This window comes from Panthera tigris, chromosome A2 (assembly GCF_018350195.1).
Source record: "Panthera tigris isolate Pti1 chromosome A2, P.tigris_Pti1_mat1.1, whole genome shotgun sequence".
Taxonomy (NCBI): Eukaryota; Metazoa; Chordata; class Mammalia; order Carnivora; family Felidae; genus Panthera; species Panthera tigris.
In genome coordinates, this window is record NC_056661.1 from 138,095,549 (window position 1) to 138,120,914 (window position 25,366).

General features: G+C 36.3%; 1 protein-coding gene across 4 annotated transcripts in view; it reads left to right on the top strand.

The window, feature by feature from the left end:
- The window catches only part of PTPRZ1 (protein tyrosine phosphatase receptor type Z1), a 184,211-nt gene that overhangs the window by 38,609 nt on the left and 120,236 nt on the right, over window positions 1-25,366 (top strand). For all 4 annotated transcript variants that reach the window (XM_015540682.2, XM_042970783.1, XM_042970792.1 and 1 more), the window contains exon 2: window positions 16,410-16,475. In XM_015540682.2, coding sequence (XP_015396168.2) covers window positions 16,410-16,475 — 66 coding nt within the window. The remainder of the gene's footprint in view (window positions 1-16,409; window positions 16,476-25,366) is intronic.

The window sequence follows — 25,366 nt, forward strand, 5'->3', positions numbered from 1 at the left end:
TTTTTGCTGAAATGTCCTTGCTGGTCAGTGGCGTTTTAAAGACAAAAATAAACAATATGATTAAAATCAGAGCATACTAGGATTGTTTTCTTGTTATATCCTAAGCACGGCTAGGTCTCCCATAAAGAATTTGGTACATTGGGCATTAAAGGGCAGCGTTATAGGAGGGGCTCATAAAATTACATTGGTTCCTGTTCAGTGTGCCAGGGAGCTGGGGTGGTCTGTCAGCCTTGGAGGAGAGATGGATAGGCAGTGCCCACAGGGCATCACAATACCCAGCACACAGGCTGCAGCTGACTGACAGGGCTCAGTGGGAGATGGGAAAGCTGTGTCAGGGCCATGGTGTTGCCATCAGTTTCCCTGTGTGGCCCACCGCCAGCAATCGCCAGACACTTCTGAGCAGGAGGGAACAGTGCATCCTACGGCCACTGGCATAACTAGGGATGTTCAAGTGGACAGTGAGTGCACAAAGTCTCAAGGAGTCTGGCTGGGATGTCCTTGGGAAATGTCCAGCTTCTTGTCCTACTAATGCTCCTTGCTCTGATACCAGAGAGGCTTCTGGGAATTGCATCCTCAAAAGAAGTATTCCTTTCATGTAAATACTATGTGAAGCAAACATTCAATTAGTGGAAGGTACATAGATACCGTTTAAAATTGAAGGAGGGGGGCGCCTGGGTGGCTCAGTTGGGTAAGCAGCCTACTTCAGCTCAGGTCATGATCTCGTGGTTCATGCGCTTGAGCCCTGCGCCAGGCTCTGTGCTGACAGCTCAGAGCCTGGAGCCTGCTTTGGATTCTGTGACTCCCTCTCTCTCTGCCCCTCCCCCACTCACACTCTGTCTCTGTCTCTCAAAAATGAATAAACATTAAAAAAATTATAAAGGGGCGCCTGGGTGGCTCAGTCGGTTAAGTGTCCGACTTCAGCTCAGGTCACAATCTCGCGGTCCGTGAGTTCGAGCTCCGCGTCGGGCTCTGGGCTGATGGCTCAGAGCCTGGAGCCTGCTTCCGATTCTGTGTCTCCCTCTCTCTCTGCCCCTCCCCCGTTCATGCTCGCTCTCTCTCTGTCTCAAAAATAAATAAAGGTTAAAAAAATTTTTTTAAATAAATAAAAATTAAAAAAATTATAAAATTGAAGTAGGGAATGCCTGGGTGACTCTTGAGTTAGGCTCAGGTCATCATCTTAGGGTCATGAGATAGAGCCCCACGTCGGGCTTCATGCTGAGCATTAAGTCTGCTTAAGATTCTCTCTCTCTCTCTCTCTCTCTCTCTCTCTCTCTCTCTGCCTGTCTCCCCCACTCTCACTTTCTCTGTCTCTCTCTAAAATAAGAAAATAAAAAGTAAAAAGATTAAAGGAGTTGACTGTTTCTGTAAGGTGGGGTTTGTTTGTTTTTTTTTTTTGAGGTTAAAAAAAGGTAGTTTAAAATAATTAGTACTTCAATAATTACAATTTTCTTGTCAATGAACTTGAATGTGTTAAAGAACTTTAGGCATTATGCTGCTAGTTTGTGACCTCCTTGAAGAGGCCCTATTTTTTTTTTTAACTATGCATCTTTAGTGCATGGAGTTTAATATAAAGCCACTAACTGTTAAATTAATTGCATATGCCATTCCATTTTGGCATCATTCTGATGGAATGAGGCATTCCACAGAATTGAATTTTTTAAGTAACTAATATATATCCTTCAAAGCACAAAATATTTATTAAAAAACTTTCCCAGTTTATGATAAAAATCTTTCTAAAATATAAATTGGTTTTCCACTTTGTTAAAAATATCCTTAATGCAATATAACTTTTTCAGTGACGCCTGTATCCCAGTATTCTCATCTGTAATAATTCCTTAAGACAGTATTGAAGAATGAATGTCATTTTTCATGTCATTGAATAGTCCACAACTATTCTTGAGGTTGTCTTTTTATTTGTAATCATTGTTCAGTCAACTTCTTCAACCATCTGCTGTCACCTTTTGATGCTGTTTGAATTTCTTGCCTCAGATTTTCTCCTTCACCTTACACAGTTTCCTCTATTAGATGTATTACTGTGGGATACTCTGTGTGACTCTTACTTCTGGATTCGTGACAGTTGTATATATTCTGAGGATGTCAGAATCTAAACTCTGGGTATTGCTAATGGTATATAGGAAGAAATTTATGTACTCATTTGCTTCAAAGCTATTTCTGTGACTATTCAGCTTTTGAAATGAGTTGTTTTCAGTTTAATTAAACTAAAATTTGTATATTATTGATTGCTTTGCCTTTGAATCTTTTCAGCTAGATTGAGGATGTTATTGAGTAAAACTGACAATATACGCACAGGGGGGGAAATGTTGAACTCGCCTTGTATTGAAATTCAACGAACAGGGGCGCCTGGGTGGCGCAGTCGGTTAAGCGTCCGACTTCAGCCAGGTCACGATCTCGCGGTCTGTGAGTTCGAGCCCCGCATCAGGCTCTGGGCTGATGGCTCGGAGCCTGGAGCCTGTTTCCGATTCTGTGTCTCCCTCTCTCTCTGCCCCTCCCCCGTTCATGCTCTGTCTCTCTCTGTCCCAAAAATAAATAAAAAACGTTGAAAAAAAAAATTAAAAAAAAAAAAAAGAAATTCAACGAACATATTCTCGAAAAGGCCTTTGTGTACAATGACTCACCACACCCTATTTGTTGGCAAATTAAGTTTGTTGTTTTACACAGAAAATAATGAATCGGTGAAATTGCTGAAATGAAAAAAAAAGCAATAGCAGAATGAAGTCTAAGTGAAATATAAATGTGTAATAAATAAATATATAATTACCTATAATATATGTATAATTACACATCTAACATATTAATTATAAATTAATATAGTATATATGGACTAATAGCCATATGTGCTTTATCCCAAACACATGTCAGTATAATTATTATGCCTATTCTGTAGGCCTGGGAAGTGAGACTTAGAAACATTAGCTTGCTTACAGAGATAGTAAGCAATACAAGAGCCATTTTAAACAGTGTAATGGGTACTATCTCACATGGAGAATAAAAGAAAAGAGAGAAAACTCCTGCCTTAGCAATGTATTAAATAACCTTTATTCATTTTAGAAAATAATCTGTAAATGAGTTCAGCTTACTTCCCAGATGAAAGCATTATTGCCTATATCAATATATCGTCTTATCCTTTACACACTCAAAGGAATTAATTAATTTGAGTGTACCTACCACACCAGTATAGGAGGACCTTATTTATCAGAGGAACTGAGGGGGCTAATGACTCTTCCAAAGATCCACAGTCAAGAAGTTTTAAAGCCAGGAGTTACATTCCAAGTTCTTCTGGCCCCATCCCTAGTTCCAGTTTCTTTTCGCCATGATATGTATCCTTTCAGAGTATCACAAATGAAAACCAGCTTTTTGTTTTGGAAGAGGCACCCTTGACTGAAAAAGTTGAGGCATTGTAGGAGGCAAGTAGCTATAAACTACATAACATGAATATCAAATCTTTAATGGCATGTTAGTACTACATGTTAAAGACACAGATCAATGAACAGTTAGCTCTTGCCTTTTCTTTCTGTAATCTATATTCAGCCAGTATGACCATTTAAAGAATAAATATGGAAGAAGACAAAAGTATTGTTTTCCATCCAAAGTTTACCATGTTTATACTTTAAACTTGGAGTGGCACTTACAACATTTTCTTTATAATCATAAATCTGCTCAGTTCCATTGTTTTGTTTTTTTATTGCAAAAATCAAGACATCGAGAAAATAACATTCCCTTGAACACAAAATGAGCATTATGAGATTTTATTTCCAAGGTTAAATCAATATGTCTTTGGCTAGATAGTGAGAGATGACCAATTAAACATTTTCCACCAAAAAATACTTGCTTTTAGTGAAATTAATGGCAAAAGTTATGAACTTCACAAAGGCGTGAAGTCACTTAGATGTTTAAAAGTATATTAAAGAAAACATAAGTCTTATTTCAATATGTTAAGTCTTCATGATATATCATCTATAAACGTAAGGCCTACATCCCGTCATAAAAAAAAAACACCTTTTCTTTTCCCTTGAGGTGCAAAGGTGCTACCCTTGGTCTGTTGTAGGATGTTCTTTTTCATTTAACCACCACTATTATCACATCAGACACCACAGGAGTATGTTAATTATCTTGAGGTGTCCCAGTGGCCCAGTAACTTCAGGGCAGAATGCCAGTGGAGGTCTGGTTGCAATCCAGGTTGAAAACACTGCATTAACTTGTTCAGTCTCTTGACATCTTCACAAACAGAAAGATAAACCTGGAGAGAAAACATATTTGTTCCAATGGAGTTAACTATTCCAAAATAAATAACATCCAACCCCTGGCTGACTATTTATGATTGTGTATAAAAAGTAATTAATGAGATGTATTCTCCAAGGCTATTAATTATGTACTAACAGGAATGCTTTTTAGATACTGTTCCTCTGAGTGCAATAAACCTGGGTCATCTAGGCAACCTAATGAGCATCTGCCACTGCAGAGAACTTTCAAATTTCAGGCAAAAGTTGGAAAAAGTTGTTTCGAGGGTGGCCCGGTAAGACCCAGTACTGTCGTTGGTAGGATAGTTCACCAGTGCAAGATATGAAGATAGGTGTGTTGTAATTGATGGTCGAACTCACTCCTCTTTTCTTAGACTTTGGTGGTTCACAGAATGAGCGTCAAGGAGACACCAAGTTCTGTGGAGAATGCGCATGAGAAAGAGAAGAGAGTACAGGGGGAATGCAAAATTTGCAAAGAGTAGAAGCATGGAGCAGGGAGTAGGGGGAGGGGCACAAAAGTATCAAGCAGAAGAAAGTGTAGCAAATAAAATGATTCTGCTACCCAGATAGAACATCCCTACATTGTGCCAGTCAATTGACCCAGTAGGATTTCAGCAGTTTCCACTCACTTCAAATAAATTCTACAACAGAGCAAAATAAGAAGATGCATATTAATTATCACTTGATAGCTAGTGACAATGAGACATCTATACCAAAAAAGCAATAGATGTCATCATTTTTATACAGCTATGAACAAAATCAGTGATTAATATAGGTAAGTGCTTGTTAATTGAAAGCGAACTAATTAAGGATGTCATCAAAGCATTTAATTACTGGGGCACCTGGGTGGCCCAGTCGGTTAAGTGTCCAGATTTGGCTCAGGTCATGCACTCCCTCTCGAGGCCCGTGAGTTCGAGCCCCACTTGGGGCCGTGTGTTGACAGCTCAGAGCCTGGAGCCTGCTTCAGATTCTGTTTCCCTCTCTCTCTGCCCCTCTCCCATTTGCGCTTGTTCTCTCTCTCTCTTTCAAAAAATATACATTAAAAACGTTTTAAAGCATTTAATTCCTTACAATTGCTAGTGGGGAAGGTGGTTCTAAAATGAACTTCTTTAAAAATGTAAACAGTATGAACTTATAAATAATGATCTTATACTTCCTTAAGTCTTCTGAAACAAGGAAAATATAAATATTGTGAAACCTTTGCTTTTAAAAATGTATTCATTTTGGAATGTAGCTAAAAAATTAGATGATAGTCTCTTTAAGTTTAATTGAAATTAAGTATGTTTTTTGTTCACATTGTTCTTATAGGACTCAGTTCAACATTTGAATATAGGGAATTGTATATTCCATCTGCACTGAGGATCTATACTTATCTTTAAGACTAAAGAATACTTTAGGTTAAGAACCAGACAACAACAGTAAACAAATGAATAATTTTGTAACTGAATTGAACTTACGCCATGTGTATGATATAAACATCACAGTGTGTTTTTTTTTTTAATTTTTCTTCACTGTTGACAAAAAAACCCTAAATACTGGAAAAATTAATCCAACAAATGAAATGAGGGGCGCCTGAGTGGCTCAGTCTGTTAAGCGGCCGACTTCAGCTCAGGTCATGATCTCGTGATCCGTGAGTTCGAGCCCCGCCTTGGGCTCTGAGCTGATGGCTCAGAGCCTGGAGCCTGCTTCCGATTCTGTGTCTCCCTCTCTCTCTGCCCCTCCCCCGTTCATGCTCTGTCTCTCTCTGTCTCAAAAATAAATAAAAGTTAAAAAAAATTTAAAAAAAAATGAAATGAAATGAGTTGATGTAAGTAAGCACGTGCTTTACAAAGAGTTCAAAATGGCTGACCTATCCTTTGTTGCAGGATACTTGATTGCACACAGGAGATACTTATTTTCATTTTACAATTGTAGGTATACAAACAAAGACATTTGACTTGTCCGGAATCAGGATTCCAAAGGAGAGTCTAGATTTCTGACCCTAAGAGTTAGTGAAAAGAGGCACCAAATATTGACGTATGTTTATAGTTTAAGTCGGATGAGTCCACCATGTTCTCCCTGATTTCTTTTTGAAAGCCAAGTGGGCTTAATGAACAATAGCATGTGGTTTAGTAAGCTTATAAAATATATTGGCAAATTGAAAGTGAATCACTAAAAAAATTGAGAAAATACCAGTCTGCTTGTTAAAATGAGTACGTTTCTTATGAATAAAAGTTTTCTTTTTCTGGACCAATAAAAGGCAGTCTAAAAAAGCATGACACAAATGAATTTTCTGTCAGTACCCTGGAAAGAAGACAAGAGAATTTTTTGGCCTTGCCCGGACATAACTGCATAATGAATCAATTTTGACATGTGATCCACACACATTTCAGAATTAGATTGCCAGCTCATAAAGTTGCCAGGTTTTCCTGCTTAATAGATAGATACATAAGTTTGGACCTAATTTTATCTAAGCAAAAAGTATTGTTTTAGAAATAAGGCACAAATTAAAACAAGTGCTGTTTCAAAATTTACCCCAAATAGATGATCTAATCAGTCTGATCATGACAGCCAATAAGATGATGTGAGTTTGTTACGATGTCTATTTTGCTGTGGCTCTTGCGTTTAATTTTCTTGGGAACGGAAGTGCTCAGCCATATGTAGACTTGGCTATGATTTCCTAAACTTAAGTTAAAAATGCTAGCTACTGCATGCAGTATCTTGTGAATAAGGAGGAGCTTTTATTGTAAAATCCAAAATAAGAAACTTGAAACTCAAAGTTTTTCTTTACCCCATCTTCAAAACATATCTATATATTTGTCTCTAATCCATTTGCCTGTAAAGTCAGGGATATTCCTTTAGAAATACACGTTCACTTTAACATTTTAAAATATTTAGCTAATACAAACCGCTAAAATACACAGAAAGCATTAGAACATATTTTAAAAAGGTAAAAAAAATCACTCCCAATGGCACCACACGTAGAGATTTGCATTTCTGGATATGTAATATATTTAAAATTGTATCATAACTGTTGATAATGCTTTATATCACGTGGATTTCTCCACATATGTATTTTTGAGACACAATTTTAATGAATCCACATTATTTTATATTATGAATAGAACATTATTTAAACTTCCCCCACTTTTTGCACATTAACATATTTTACAATTGTTCCTGGTGACTTAAACGATTGTAAGTATCTTGCTTTATGAAACTTAGTTTTCATCTCTGATAATATGAAATATTTCCTTGACAAGGAATATATTGTCCCAAAGGCTATGAAGCATTTTATGACTCTTGTTAACTCTTACTAGCTTACTTCTCAGAGAGTTCATACTAGTTCGTACTTCTACCTGTAGGTTAAGCAACATTTCAAGATCTTTGGGGCATTATTCAATATTTTAAAAGTAATAATAATAATAGTAATAGCAATATTTGGTAACTGGAAAAAAATACTATCTCAGCGTCATTTTAATTTGTTTGATACCCACTAAAATCTAACAGTTTATAGGTTTATTAATTATGTCTGCATTTTTAAATTTTGTCTGCTCATATATTTGCCTTTATTGATTTGGAAGAATTCTCTGTGTTTGGAATATATCATTATATTTGTTTGATGCATTTTAGCAGCTCCCAATAGCTTAACATTTGTAATTTTCAATTCACTAAACATTTTTCTGTACAAGTTTTGAATGTTAGGTGATCAAAGCTATAAGTATTTCCTTATGATTTCTTTTGTTTGTGTATAGAAAGGCCCCTCCCATCTGGCAATAAATTAAACATTCATTTATATTTTTTCCTATAGTTTTTGTGCATCTTTTTTTATCAGTCACTTTAATCCACTTGGACTTTATTTTGATGTATGTATGAAGTGTGATTTAACTTTTTTTCCCCAAATAACCAGTGTTCCCAATATTGGTTGAACTTTATACTTTCCTTATGTGACTGTGATGTTTTCCCTTGTCGTGGATTAAACTGGTATCTATACTCAGTCCAGTTTTAGTGCTATATGCTTTGTTCCATTGATCTGCCTGTCAGTTTACCTTTTAGTAACTGGTTAACCAAGCCCCCATTATTTCACTCTTTTTCCAAACTTTCTTATCTAGTACTATTCTACATTAAGATTTCTACATGAACTTTAGAATAATTTTGCCAATTGAAAACATCCCATTGAAATCTGACCTATTCATTGATATGGAAAGAACTGATATCTTCCCCATATTGTAGTGTTCCCATTCAAGGATAGGGGTGGGTCTTTTTCTTTATTTACATTTTCTTGTATATTAATAATAGTTTGTATTTTGTTTATTTGTGCACTTATTGATGTTTTATGATGTTCACAGTAAATGTTAATGGAATCCCTTTATATCCTCTAACTGGTTGTTTTAGTGCACCAGTTGCCCGGAACTTCCCAAGTGATCCTAATCATAGAGCTACACAACAGACATCTTTTCTGCACTCCTGATTTCAGGGAAAGTGCATAGATATAATGCTTTCCAACAGAAACGTTAGTTAGGTTGGTAAATAATGGCACACTATTATAATATGGATACTATAACGGTATAATAACATAATAATACGTAATGTATATCATATAATAATATATAACGTAATGAATGGAACATTATTTTTGTAATTTGATGAATTCCATGTTTTCTACCCATTTTCATCGGCTTCACAGATTTTGCTCTCTCTCCACTCTTAATATTATTTTTTGCTCTTCTTCTAATAGTTATTTTACACGTTGCTATTTCTATTTCTGCTGCCATTATCATGATTTTACCAACAATTAGGCTTTCTCTTGCAGTAGAATAAATTCACTCTTACATTATAGCAATGAATTTGTGCCATTTTAGTGTTATCTGGTGTTGAAGAAGGTTGATGGGGGAAAATGTGGTAGTCTCCTACAGACTTGATGTTATATGTGAAGCTCACACTAGCTTAATGGGAACTTTTCATTCCTCATATCATTTAAGCCTAAGGAATAAATTTTCTGAAGTTAAATCAGCTTTTAATTTTAATATCCAATAGCAGCGAATTCTTTAAGTGAACTGTTACAATGCTATGAAATCATATTTGTTAACTTGAGAGGGTACCAGCGATTTGTCATTATGTGGAAAAAGTGGGGCACCCAATAATGAAATAGTGTAATTCAATTTGTGTAAAGTGTAAATTTTCTATATTTGCATAATGGTAAAGAATGGTTATGTTTAGGAGACAAGATTATAGATTTTTACAATTATTTATGCTTATCTTTATTTTTTCTAACTTACCTGAAACAGGAATGTATTATTGCCCGTGTGATAAAGGTCAAAATTATTAAAATGTTTTTAACAGAAAATACCTCAACTTTAGGAATATAGACAAATCACATTAGGTTAAACTCATCTAAGTATAAGAAGAAACACTGGCTACTTTTCCACGACAAGCCTGAGAATATTTTCTTTCATTGAATAGTTTTGAGTAGGTTTGGTGGACATATTCTCAATATACAAATCCTCTGTGTGAAAGCATACACCATCCTCAGTGTTAAGAGACAACAAAAATCTAACTGCTTACCTCCAGACTCTTACTCCTGTGAGGACTATGTATTTAATTGGATGTCTAGTAAAACAAGCATGTGGAAGAAATAGCTCCCTTTCTTCTTTTACATTATCAATATGTTTAGTATTTCCACCTCCTTTGAGAATTTACCATTTGATTTTTTTTGTTCATATAGTGCCTCAGGTATCTACATTTTTCATCTTTTTAACTTTATCCTTAAATAAAGAGGTCACCTGGACTCTAGAAACATCTCTTTCCATCTCTTTAGCAATATGATTTCGTGTGCCATCCTATTTGGCAATAAATTGCAATTTAACTTTTGAGACTGTAAAAAGTACTTTTATTTTATTTATTTATTTTTTAATTTTTTTAACGTTTTTATTTATTTTTGAGACAGAGAGAGACAGAGCATGAACGGGGGAGGGACAGAGAGAGAGGGAGACACAGAATCTGAAACAGGCTCCAGGCTCTGAGCCATCAGCCCAGAGCCTGACGCGGGGCTCGAACTCACGGACCGCGAGATCGTGACCTGAGCTGAAGTCGGACGCTTAACCGACTGAGCCACCCAGGCGCCCCTAAAAGTACTTTTATTTTTAAGCCTTTGTAGAGGAGAGAAACCAATGAAACTCTTCTTCTAACACTAGAAAGCAGCTGAAATAGAAAAACAAGTAACTTAGGGGGGAAATAATATGCATGTGTTTTTAAAAGCAGTATGTTTTTAGGGAGTCTGGTTACATCTGAAGTGATTAACAGTAAATATAATGTTTGCATTGTAACTATCTTAAGCCTATTTTCTGAATTATCATAATTAACTAAATTATGTTTCACAATTGTGTCTGCATATACACCAAGTAAAAATTTATATTCCAGAGAGGTAACTACAGGCTATGTTATGACACAGTTTGACAGCAAACTAATTCTTCACATACAATGATGGGAATTTCCATAGAAAAAAGTCTGCCTGCCATGTGTGGTCTTATAGACTCTATATTATACTCGTGGGCAGATTGAATTCTACCTGGAAACTTTGCCTTAGCTAGCTAAACAAGGTTTTGGGTGAGATCACTTGGGTCGTAAACTCAGCTTTCTTATCAACCCGAAGAAACCATTTGCAATAGAGCATCGGCACAAATAAAGGACTTTCCATAGCCAGGTGATGTGCTCACAGGTGTTCTTCAGTCAAAAGCTGATTCTCTGCTTACAAGAACTCATATTTCTGATTTAATTTGTTTGTTCTCTGAGAGAGGTCTTTTATTACTTTATTTTCAATAAGAAATGGTTATGACTGCTATAACTATCAACTTGTTTTCCCCCTGCCGCTTCAGTCTTCTGCGTGTCTGACAGCCAAAGGGTGTAGTGGATGATTACTGCTCTGACGACACTAGGTTGTCCCTAGGGGTTTCCAAGTCCTTCTGCAAGTGGCCACCAGCTACTTACCTTTCTTCACCTGCCTACCCCCAACCTCTTTCACTTCAATTCAATTTATTTATCTACTTATTTAATATTCTTCTTTAACATTTAAAAAAATATACTAAATATATGCAATACTTTTTGATCAATTCAACAGACCATCTCCTTTCATTTTGCAAAAGAAATTGAGGTAAGAGGAGACAGTGGGATGAGAACAAAAAGTGTGAAAATGGATGTGAGCCTTGTATCATGGTGAGCTGTCACCAAGAATAAGTCCCCAGTGTCCTATAGTGGCATTTCAAACCTTTGGTACCACAATTTGCCACTTCTTGGTGCACGTTTTTCCTCCACTTGGAACATTTCTGATCTTTTTCCCCAAGTCTTTCATTGCCAAGGTGATACTCAAGGGCTTTAAAAATTCATCTCTAATTCTGTTCCTCCTTCTCTGCCTTTCCAGATTTCTGTCATCAGCTAACTCCCTTTTCTCCTCTGCTGAAGTTCTTTGGTGAAATATGCAAGTATCATTTACCCTGGGAAAGTCTGCTTTGAGAAACCTGGTTTTAGAATCCTAGTCTTCAAACATTATCTGTGATTATTTTCTACCTGAAGCTTCTTTTTCAGAGAACCAGTCTATTTCTTCTCCCTGTCATATGTTTGGCCACTTTATAGCATTAAAGTGTGTGTGTGTGTGTGTGTGTGTGTGTGTGTGTGTGTGGTCAGAGTGCTGCTGCTAGATTATATAGTAGGATGCAGGTGAAATTATTAATCAACATGAAGCAGAGACTTTCTTTAGGGTAAGGGCAAACTCAGAGGCATTTTTATAACTCAAAATATTTATAATATTTTTAGTAGGAAATGAACACCCAGATTTTTTGTTCTCGTTTAAAAAAAAATAAACTTGAACAACAACAACAAAATGCTAAGTTAATCTATATCTTCCATCTAGTAGACTTTGATTTTCATCATCCGAATGTAAGGAAAAATAAAGGGCACACACACACACACACACACACGTTTACATATTTACATATCTTTAGGTGCTCAACATAGGTAAAGGTGGAATATGTTGAAACAAACATTTCAGGTTGCCTGAAATTTCTCCTAATTTTGGTATCAGGGTAAAAGTCCACTTTATGAAGAATATTTTTTAAGAACAGATAAAGTAGCCTTAAAAATTTAGTAATATATATTTTCTTTTATTGCACGTACAATTCATTCCTGAAATTTCTTTCTTAGTTTTTTCACTACAAAACACTCAAGCCAATACAGACCTGGCAAATACTTTTAAATTGAAAGAAACAAAATGTAAAAATGAAAGAAACTGAAATTCACATAAATATAAAAAAACATTCTATATTTCATGATTTTAATTTATTTAAAAATGTGTAAGCATTTTGATAGATTCATTTCATATAGGATTTACTGGTCTTCAAAGTATATAATACAACAACAAAAAAGTGAACCTAGCTTCTTTTTTCTTGTTCATTGAAGCTATCACATCTCATCTATCAGACCTCTAAGCAGAATTTTAAAAGTGGGGTACTCTCTCACGCCCAAGGACTATGTAATTAGCATATGAATGTGTAACGGATTGTTTGAAGTAACAATTAGGGGAACAATACATAAAGGAACTGAAGAGAGCTACCAACACCTGGGAATCCTGTATTGAATAAAGCTTTCTTAATGTAAGTAATTAAAAACGAAGGACAAATGCTCATTGTGTAGTGATAAAGCCCTACAAGGAAAGCTAAAATCTGCTGATATTTTGCTGTCATCTTTTAGACTGAATCATTAAAACACTTACTGTTTTATTTATTTCAATGGATTACTTGTTAAATGTAGGTTTTGATTTTTTGAAATCTTAAAAATGCATTTATATGTCAAAAATGTCTTATTTTTAAAATATTTATATTTGAAACATGTAATAAATGACAATACATCTTTCCCTTATGGCCAGTGTAAAATTTCAGAGGAAAAAATTTAACTGACTGCCAGGTCAAATCTGGTATAATCAATTCTCTATGATTTATTTGTCCAAATAATTTCTTCAGGTTAATTTCTAGACTACTGTTTTATTCTGTTCCTCTTGAAAACATACATTCTATTGGGGTCTTTCTCGGGCAAAACACCTTAAGAGAGTAACCAATAACTCAAGATTGTTTGGGACCCTTGATATTGGGGAAGTTTCTGGAGTAGGAGACAGGAGCCATGCATTATTGTTTCCATTTTTGCCACTTACTCCCTGTGCAAATCATTTACATTTTTTTGTGAATAAAGTACCTTATCTCCAGGAATTATTATTTCTTTTGTAAACTGTTAAAGTCTCAGTCAAATGGCCTCTGAGACCCATTCTAACATCTAACTGTATATATTCCTTGATCATGAAGAAACACTTGTTCTCAGAACTTAACCTTAAATGACTACAATTTTATTGGACACTGTATTTGAAAAATAAATTATGAACCTAATATTTACTTTTTAAGTGGTAAAACAAACATATGCATGAATATTAATACTTCTATTTATAATGGCCCAAAAGAATAAACAACCCAAGTATCCTTCAGTTGATGAATGGATAAATAAAATGGGGTATATCCATTGTCAAAACAAAAATTTTACTGGACAAAGTTAAACAAGCAAGGGAGACTTTAGTCAAGGCTCTTGCAGTGGAGAGAGAGGCCAGAACCAAGTCAGAATCCAACTTGATGAAATCGAAGGGAAAAGGTTTTTTAATGGCTGATGTTGAGCCCCCAGTGGAACAGCAGAGCAGGATATTAGCAGGAAGCCATAAGCCATTTTGCTCGCCAGCTGGCTTTATCCAAAGGAAAAATAAACTCATATCTTCATGACAGGAGGTAGTTTTTGCACCTTGGAGCAAGGCACCTCACCAAAGTTAAGCTCCTACCCTTTCATAGAAACTGGGTGATAAGGCCCTATTTCCTTTCAGAGAGATGGTTCCCAGGGCGCCTTTGTGGCTCAGTTAGTTAGCATCTTGATTTTGGCTCAGGTCATGATCTCACGGTCCATGAGATGGATCTCTGCCCTGACAGTGCAGAGCCAGTTTGGGATCCTCTCTCACCTCTCTCTCTCTCTCTCTCTCTCTGCCCCTCCTTCACTCTTTTCTTTCAAAACTAAATTAAAAAAAAAAAAAAACCCAAAAAACAAAAGAGATGGTTCCATGTCCTTGAGTAGTACATTCTTGGTTGTAAAATTGGCATGTGGCTATTAAAAAAAGATTTACATCTCAAAGGGGCAGAGAAGGAATTTACAGTTACAAAGTTTTCTAAACTAAATGCTCTAAGAAAAATAGGATCGGGGCCTAGAGTCAGGAAGAAGCCTGTCCAAAGTTTAATCAAGCTGAAGGGAACTTTAAGGCCATCTGGGTCACCACACAATGGAGTACTATTAGGCAATAAGAAAGAATGAAGTACTGATAAGTGCTACAACACGGATGAACCTTGAAAACATTAATTATGCTAAATTTAAGAAGCTAGTCACAGGGTGCCTGGGTGGTTCTGTCTGTTGAGCCACCGACTCTTGATTGCGGCTCAGGTCATGCGTGATCCCAGGTTCCTGGAATGAGCCCCGCATTGGGCTCTCTCTGCGCTGAGTGTGGAGCCTGATTGACATTCCGTGGCCACCCCCCTGTCCCCGCCCTGCCACCTCTCTCTCTCCGCCCCCTGCCCCTCCTCCATCTCAAATAAATAAACAAACAAACACACAAAAAGAAGCCAGTCACAAAAGGCTGTATTGTGTGGTTTTGTTTATATGAAATGTCTAGAATATGCAAATCCATAGAAACAAATTAGATAGTGGTTGCCTAGACCTGTGGGATACGAGGGTGGAATTGGGGGTGTCAGCCGAAGGTTATAGAGGTTCTAATGGGGATGATGAAGATGTTCTAAAATCGTGGTGATGGTTGCACAACTCTGAATACACTGAAAACCACAAAATTGTATACAATGGGTGCATTGTGTGATGTATAAGTTATACTTCAATATAGTTGCTATAAAAATAAATATGTGCTGAAATGTGCTATGTGGCCAATAGAATATTTACCTATGTTTATGAACAATAAAAGTTTTAAAACAAATACAAAACCCTTATTTCTTAAAAGTAAGTTTGGGTTTTGAATAATCTATAGATTCAGAATATGTATTTCTGATAGAAAACCTGATTTTTACCTTTTATGAACTAGTCTAAGTAGTTATTAATTACCATGGTGTATTAATCAGAGAGTATATAACATGGACAAGAGGAAAATAATTTCTTCAGTGCCCTTAGATATTTGCATTCCTGAAATTGAAATTGTCAATAAAGAGAAAACAACTGTGTAGCAAGAAAAAGAAGAAATAGGGTTCTTTTCTCAAATGGTGAGAAAGATTATAGCATACCTATATGTATGGTATGTGTGCATATATATATAGCATATATTTTTTTTTTTGAGTGCAAGCATGGCTCCTGGCAAAATTATGAATTATGCAGAGTGACACCTTGGCTTCCACCCATTTTCTTTTCTATACCTCTTGCCACATGTTCTTGATCTATAATTACTCTCTCTGAGTCATGAGGCATCCACTTTTATGATGCCTAAACTTCCTACTGTATTACCTCACTCGGGCATCTAGGTTTTTCCAAGAGACAAAGTCATGGACAGGGTCAAACACAGCCTTTTTTCCAGCCAACATACATACATTTAAATTCTCATTTACTCAAGGCAGCTAATTTCATTTTTCGGCAGAAAGGAAGCAAATTTTGAAAACATGATAACCTCTGGGTCTCCCAGATGCATTGATGGACCAGACTTGGTTTGTAAACCTGAAAGTATCTCTAATCAACAGGATCTTAGATATTAGACTAAGGGAATAGAAAGAAAAATTTGGAGATAGGACAAACTATTCTCTCTGATCCATCTTTCTTTGGGATGAACACCTCTAGGTTGCTCCTGCTTTACCCAGAATGTTTGCTTTGTTGCTGCCTGAACTTCGGCATTTTTTAAATGTGCCCCCTAAAATTTATACTAACTACTAGAACAGGAACAACAGAGACTATAATTATGGAGGTCAGAATTGAGAGGAATCATTGGGAAGGTGCCATGGGAAGGATTAATTGAGGACCATCTATGGGATAAAAGATTTGGGCATCTGATATATTTTCATTTGGACCACATATTTTTCTACACATTGATCAACTGATTTTTCTTGGTTGTAGATTGGGCTTATGGATACTACAGACAACAAAGGAAACTTGTTGAAGAGATTGGCTGGTCCTATACAGGTAAACATTTCATTATGTAATGAGATTCAACAGAAAATTCTGTTGTTTTTGTATCTGTTTTCATATGTAAAAGAAAACTTTGTAATTCAACACGTCATTTTTACTTAGCTTCATGGATTAATTAATAAAAATGTATCATAGGCAAAATGATTTCTGGTAGACCTTCCGGTAGAAAATTTGGTAGCGTAGAGCATATTGGTATCAGACACAGCTGGATTTGAATCCCAAGTCAACACCAGTTATATACTTCCTTGGGAAACATACATAACCTACCTGAGGCTCAGTTTTTTTCACCTGTGAAATGGAGGATTGTTCAGAGCATTAAATAAAATCAATGAAGTTGACACAGTGCCTCTTTATAAATACAAAGCTCTCAATAAATGTTAGTTGCCATTGCTATTATGATTACAGTAGTGATTGTTTTCATTCATTTAATAAATATTGATGGGATTCTTGCTCTCAGAAGGGGCTTCCTTCTAAATTATTGTGCTGAATGAATTGGAATCAGGGTCTAAAATCAATTTTGTATGATTGCCAGGCTTGGTTTAGAGCATCATGAATATCTAAAGTTGGCTTAAAATGGTTACAATCATGAGTTATGACCAGAAACTCTAGAGGAGAGAAGTTCTAGGCCTGATGACAAGAGCCTGAGTAGAATCTAGATGGCCCACGACAAGTCTGGTGACCATCTGAGACAGAACTGGGTGTTCGAATTGCACAATCTTTAGAAATACGATTGGGTGATAAGATGTGATAGCATTACAAGGACTTTAATGTGAGCCTAGCCAACTTGGACATTATTTTATAGATGAAGGGCAGCAGCACAATGGATTTACTAGACAGGCATGCATTTCTTTTCTTTTTTTATTCCTGCTTTCACTGTGGAAAATTTAGCAAATACGTTAAAGCACCAAAAAAAGAATATAAAAATCAGTCTTTATTCACTCCAGGGATATTCACTTAAAAAAAAAAGGTACATTCCTTTCAGACCGGTTTTTATTATATTATTTTTGTGTATTTTATACCTAGAATTATACATCCAGTGTACTCTAGAAATTATTTTTGAACATTTCTTCATTTCAGTGATGATTCCTAATGATCATGGTACTTAATGTATACCTAACATTCTGTTATATATAAATGTTATTATATTTTTGACGATCTATTATTTTTGGATATTTAAGCTACTATAAACAATGACAAATGGATGAATAGACGGATAGTTTGTATCATTTGTACTTTTCATACATTTTCTTTTTATCATTTCTTTATTAGAGAATTCTTGATAGGCAGTTACTAAGCAGAAAAAAATAAATGCCGTCAACACTCTTGATACTATGGTTTAATTGCATTCCAGAAAGATTACACTATTTGTAGTGTAAGTAAGTGACAACCCTACTAATACTACCCAGGATTTAATGATTGTCATTTTGAAAATCTTCACTATTTGATAGGTTAAAAATGACACTTTGTTTTAATTTGTTCTGTTTGATTACCCTGAAGTGGTAAATTTCATATATTTTTATATATAATATAAATAACAGTTATGTAAATATAATATATATTCACATTATATACACTTTGTAACCTTGTATCTGACACCTGTAACCCATTTTGTATTTCTTTTACTACAAAATCAAAATCCTAGTACTTTATAAAAGTTACAACTGATTTTTGGCCCCCTTCTATTATACAAAACATGTTAATTAAGATTATAAATGCTTGGGGTACTTCCATAGCCATGGGAGAGGGCATCACAATGGGCAGCTCTCTGGTTCTCTTGGAAATTATTTGCTGGGGTCACTATCTGGGCATCCTCCTTTCTCCCCAAACCTGGAATTAGAAAATGGAGGACCGACAGCCTGGAAAGCAAGGGGGTTACAGGCCTCTGTATAGAGTGGTAATGGCGGGCATTTTTCAGCAGCCCAGGGTCTTTGAGCAGCTGGATGTGCCTCACCAGGTCAAAAGAAGACAGCAGTTTTACCAGTGGGTTTAGGCAGATGTTACTGGGCATGTCCTATTACCTCAGGAGGAAGCTCTTCATTTTAACAGGCTAATTGTGTATAGACATGGTGCTTATAGAGCAGCCAGGATTTCATTGATGGGTCTATGCATAAACAATACACAATTTTTTTTATTTATAATCAAGGTCATTATCCTACCTATAACTTAAGTCCTGTTGGCTTTAGCTTCTAAAGGATCGAACAGGAAGACTCCTTAAGTAGTGTTATTTGCTTGGGGGGGGGGCGGTGGTGGGGAATGGAGGAGGATGATAGGTCTCAAGAGGGGATATTCCAGAGTTGAGGTGAGGGTATAAACTTTAACTAGAGTTTTAAAGAATGGATTGCTGTACTTGCAATGGTGCTTCTCATTGGTTTGAAAAATTATCTGTTCCTAGAATATTTGAAGATCCTAGAAAGAGACTAGAAAGAGCTGTAGATGAGGACATTTTACAACTGCTTAGCTCAAACTGAGTGTGGATTAATTATGCTCTATGAATTCTTGGGGTGTCACAACGAAAACAAAAACAAATGAAAGCCATTATCCAAAAGAACATGTCTCTCCCAAGTAGAGCACACTGAAGCCAAGCATTTAAAATGTAGATTTTTCACTGTAAAGTTTATTATGTCTTTTTATTTTAAATACAAGTAGTTAAAACTTGGTAGTGTTTTCCCTTTCTATCCTTATTATTCTACCTGGAATCTGAAAAACCATACTGTGTAAAATTTCAGTATAAGTTAGTTTTAAGATTCTTAAATTTAACTAATCTTATGAATGGCCTGGGTAAATTGGTTCTGACTACATTTTGGTCCTAGTTTTGTTCATAACAGCTTATATGTTTCTGTTCCATCTGTTTTGTCACTTAAATTTGTCAGGTTAGGTGCGATCTCAGAAGGAAGGACTTGCCCTTGAACATTTGTACATATAGAATTCTATTAGTAAAAATTACTAAGAAAATTGTAACATGTCAATAAGAGAGTGCCTAGCTTTACTGTAAGCCATTTAAAAATTGCCATACGGCAAGTATCAAACATTATCAAAATGGAATCATTACAGCTAAGGTTGTTTATGAAGGATTACACAATTATGTGAAGACACAGTACAAATCCCTGTTGGCTATCAGATGGGTAGAGAAATAGAGGGTGGGAGGGGAGGAGAAGGTAGTCCATTTGCAATTGTGTTTTTTTTTACATAGATTAAAAACAACTTTTCCATTCAGGATGTATGCTATAATTATGCTGGGAAATGACAGGGTTGGTAAATACAGCCGACAATCCCATTTTTAAAGTTATTATAAGAAGGTGAGCAAGGTTTGTTTGCCACTGTGCTATAAAAGAGTGAATGGTAAATCTGGGAATGTCAGCACTAAAATCTTCTTCTTTCCATAGTGGCTGTATTTAAGGATTTCAGAAAATGAATTTCCTTTTTTCTATTAACCTCAAGTTTTCTATGACAATGCCTAAAAAAAAGAGAGTTCAGTGAAAATAAATGAGTCATTTGGTTTTCTTTTTTCTTTTGATATCATGAACACACAGCCCTCAATTACATGAGATGTTAAGATTTTGCTCCTGTTTGTGAACAAACTAATGGTTGCCAGAGAGGAGAGGGGTAGGAGGATGGGCAAAATGGGGAAGGGGAGTGGGAGAAACAGGCTTCCAGTTATGGATGAATAAGTCACAGGGCTGAAAGATGCAGCATGGGGAATACAATCAATGATTTGTAATAGCGTTACATGGTGACAGACGGTAGCTACACACTTGTGGTGAGCATAGCGTAATGTATATAGTTGTGGAATCACTATGTTATACACCTGACTAAGGAAATATTGTGTGTCAGCTATTCTCAAAGAAAACACATTTTCCTTCTGTTTGTGTTCTTAGACCTTAGCAACTTGAAGCAGTAAGATCACCAGAAATGGATGGATTTCATTCTTAGAAGTAGTCACAATTGAAATATAATCTTTATTTCCTGGACTTTAAAGAATATTCTGTTGTTTCCTTTTATCATACTTTAAAGGAACTTGAAATTGAAAATTTTATATTGATAGATCTCAAGTGTTCTTAAACCTAGACACCTTTAAAGCTTTAGCTGAAGAGTTGCATTGGATAAAAGCAAGAAAGGCCACACAAGAGTCACTATTAGACACTTGGCTGAATACACCACAGTGAAAGAGGCTTTAAACACTGAATTTGTTGTTTCCTTAAATATAATATTCTGTCTAAATAGCATTTCCATTCCAAGAAATATGTAGACTAGAAGATACTACTTATAGAAAACAAAAGAGCCATAATATAAGGTGGTGTATAATGTGGTTAGATGTTTGGCATTTATTTTTAGACATAGTAGGGTTTTAGCATTTTCTTCTCTTAACCTAGACAAAAGTAGGCCAAATGTAACCTGAAGGGAAATTTGAATCCGTGTAGAGTAACGGCTGATTTCTGGCTCGTCCAGGCCGTTCTTTACTTCTAGAATCTGAAATATCTTCTTAACATACTATATTTTCTTTTTTGTTTCATCACTTCTTATATTAAACAGACTGTTCATGTCTCATTTCCAACTTAGGAATGAAAAAGCAAGTTCCAGAACTCCACGCATAGCATTATAGCATTTCTATAAAAAATTATATGTTTATACACGAATAGAAGGTCTGGAAAGAGACACATCCATGGTGACCCTTGAGGAATGGGACTATGGAAGGCCATAGGAGCCAGAAGACTTTCACATCTTAGTGTGTACTGTTTGGATTGTGCTTTTTTTTTTCTATATAACTTTGTTGAAATCGATGTCTTCAACTTATTTTAGTTTTAGCTAAGAAGGGCAGGGTGTCTGGACAAGAACCACAGTCTTGTGTTTTCAACAGTCTGAATGTAGGGTCTCCGCTTGGCTGAGTTGAGGCAGAGGGTGTCACAGACATCCAACCGTAGCATCAGGCTTTCTGGACATCACTGACAGGTAGACAGGTCAGGCTGCTTCACTGCTCTGTATTTCAGTTTTCTTACCAGTAAAAAGTTTTTAATAATGTCATGCTTAATTGTACATAGATCGAATACATGTTTCCCATTGTCATAGGAAATCTCTCTGAGCAAGTATACTACAAATCCAAGTGATGATGATTTGACAGTGTCTTAACTTGAACCTAAACAGATTAAACAAGTCTGGGTGTATCTGATAATGTCACAAGAGGATTTCGGAGTTGATTGGCTTGAATGTGTGTTAGACAGGTGTTTCCTATCATCTGCATATTTTTAAAAGTTTAAGATTTATATGCTAGACAAACTTTCCCTATACTAAATGTGTAAGTAGAGTATTCCTCACTCCAAAAAATGAATAGAGTTCAGTTAAATGATCTAAAATTCAGAATTAATTTATATGCAACTATCACTTAGCATACAATGGAAAAAATAAACGTGGATGCAGAATAGTGTCACAATGAAATAATCATTGCTAAATTTATCTAATAGTACAACCGTATACTAATGAGTATTCCCTGGTGACTGCAGTTGAAATTGCATAGATTCTGTGGTGCAGACTCATAACTGCTCCCTGCTGACAGTATCTAGAGTCTTGAAAGAGAGTATTGGGGTGGCTCAGTCTGTTAAGCATCTGACTCTTGGTTTTGGCTCAGGTCATGATCTCACGGTTCATGAGTTTCGAGCCCTGCATCGCACTCTGCACTGACAGCATGGAGTCTGTGTGGGATTTTCTCTCTCCCCCTCTCTCTCTGCCCCACTCCTGCCCATACTCTCTCTCTCTGAAAAAAAAAAAAAAGTTAAAAAATATTTTAAAAAGAGAGAATTACATGGTTATTAAAAAAAATCTGAGATTAAGCTATAGTTTGTGCTATCACACAAAGTTCACTTAAATGTTTTCAACTTTTAAGCAAAATACCATTACAGGTATTTTAACTTGACCTATGTCATCCTCCTATTTTATGAATCAGTAAAGGCAAAGTGCAAGACTTACTTAGTTTCCTATTTTTTTTGTCTATGGTAATTCCAACTGTTTAAACCAAGGATTTTCAAAGAACAAAAAGATAAAAAATATGTAAATGACTCATTTCTTATACTCAGAAGGATTTTATATTAAATGAACTATATCTTTATGACTGAAGCACAGAATTACAGAAATTATTTTGAAATCTATTCAGATATGTTTAGAACTCAGTGATTTTATTTCCTTTTCCATTGAATATATATATGTATCTGTATGGCTCTCTCTCTTTCCTGCTACCTATGAATACCAAGTTTCTGCTTTAACCATGCACTGTGTTTTGTTCAAGTAAGAGACCCCGGAACAAGGCCAGGGCTGGGACTTTTCCTGGCTGAAATGCAGAGAATTTTAGAGGTCCTTTGTGGCCTCTGACACGCCAGCCTGCAAAGTGTTGTAGACCGTGCAAGGAACTTCTTAACTGTTACAGAATATTCTGGGACATTTTTTTTTTCTTAAATGTTTATTTATTTTTGAGAGAGACAGAAAGCACAAGTGGGAAAAAGGGCAGAGAGAGGGAGACACAGAATCCAAAACAGGCTCCAGGCTCTGAGCTGTCAGGGCAGAGCCTGACATGGGACTTGAACCCACGAACTATGAGATCATGACCTGAGCCAGAGCTGGATGCTCAACCGACTGAGCCACCCTGGCACCCCAATTCTGAGACACTTTTAACAGCTATTCAAATTCATTCCTCAAACTGTATAAGCCTAAGATTCCATGAAAAGGGAAGGGAACTTGAAACTATAAATTTAGAATTAGGGTTCAAAACAGTGTCTGATAACCTAGGGAAGGTGGGCCAAATGGAAGCCAGAACCTAAAGAGAGGCAATAGGAAGCCCCTGAGAAGCAATTGTGACTGAAAAGAAACCTGGCAGCAGAAGCTGGGTGCAGAGCAGTATCAGTGAGAGCAGGTTCCGGGTTCCCTGTGATGTTCCTGGCTGCTTTGCTGGGCCACTCCCTACCCAGAGCCTCCCTGCTTCTTAAATGCCTGCAGGCTGGAAACAAAGAGCCCATGCAACTCCATTGCGGGGCTCCTTCACAAAGAGCAAGAAATGAGAAGAGGAAAACCCCAGGGGTTCCAAGGCAGGCAGTGTGGTAGACCAGGCATCCAGTTCAGTCAAGCAGTCGCCATGGCCAGGGTGGTGATTGGTGGTCTAGACAAGGAGCAGCAACTTTGGACTTAAAATCAGAATCTTGTCTATACGGGCTAAACTTTATTCCCTTAGGGGATGCTGTTGGGTTCTCTAATTTAACAGAATAACTTTTTTTGACAAATGGGATAAAGAGGAGACCTTACCCAGGCTGAGGACACCAAGTGTGATTTGACTCTAGATGCCTTTCTGATCAGTTTCCCCCCATGATGGGATGTATGAAGTGTAGAAATCTGAGCCATTACCTTAATGAGTATCCTAAGTGCCAATTTGGTATTTTCCCCCAAAATGAAAACCACTGCATTTATTTCTCATTATGAAGTAATACATGATCAATTAAGAAAATAGCATATATATGTAATTTTTATATATAAATGTACATTGACTTATACATAAATATTTAAAGTACAACTGTGTGGCTCAGTTGGTTGAGCATTCAACTTTTGATTTCAGCTCAGGTCATGATTCCAGGGTCTGGGGATAGAGCCCAGGCTCTGGGCTCTGAGCTGAGCATGGAGTCTGCTTAAGATTCTCTCTCTCTCTCTCTCTCTCTCTCTCTCTACCCCTCTTGCAATCTCTCTCTAAACTACGCACACACACACACACACACACACACACACACACACATAATGTAAATATAACAAATATATTTTAAAATACTTATACTTATAAATATATTTGTATATATACACAAATATTTAAATTTAATTTAAATAAATATATATTTTAGATAAGTGGAATTTCATCCTCCAGATATAACTGCTATTAATATCCTCTGTTGGGGAAATATAATTAAAAACAAAATCTCCCAACCCAGAAATCCTTTTTATAAAGATAGTAGAGAAAGAAAACAGTTTTATTATTGAATAAGCATTAAACCAGAATGTGATACACATCAAGACAGTCTACTAGGAGGTTGCAGAAACAAAAAGGCATCTCATCCCCTTATATAGCCAAGCAGATACAACCCATTACATGCATGTTTTCAAGACAATCAATGACTAGTCTTCAAGTTAAGTTAAGACTTGATAGCAAGTTTGGTCACATGTAGTTCGTCCTGATTTTATCTGGTAATTGGAGTGACTACATGTGTTAGTTTATTATTGGCTGTCTCAGGAGGAAAAGCAAACCACATATCCCTATGATAGGAGGTAACTTTGCAACTTGGAACCAGGCATCCACCAAAATTAGGCTCCTACCTTCCCATATAAATTAAGCATAGAGGTGTTATCTTCCTGGACATTTACACTTCATCAAATGTGGCTCCCAGATTTTTGAGAACGACATTCCCAGATCATAAAGCTGACAAAGATTTACCAAGTTTTCGGAAGAATTTATGTATATTTCAAGGAGAGGCTAAAGTACTTCTTACGGTGATATTTTCTAAAGTTAACGCTCTAAGGAAAGGAGGGGGAGAAGTCTCTTCCTGATATTCAGTAAGAATTGTCTTTTATTTATTTTTTAAGTTTATTTATTTATTTTGAGAGAGAGTGAGCACGAGTGGGGCAATGGCAGAGGTAGAAAGGGAGAGAGAGAATCCCAAGTGGGTTCCACACTGTCAGAGCCCAGTGCAGGGCTGGAACCCACGAACCATGAAATCATGACCTGAGCCGAAATCAACAGTCGGACGCCCAACTGACTGAACCACCCGGGTGCCCTGAATTGTTTCTCATTTTTAATGTCTATTTGTCTTTCCTAATTTCCCCTTCTGACACTGTATGACCTCTTACTATATATACTGCTCTGTGAT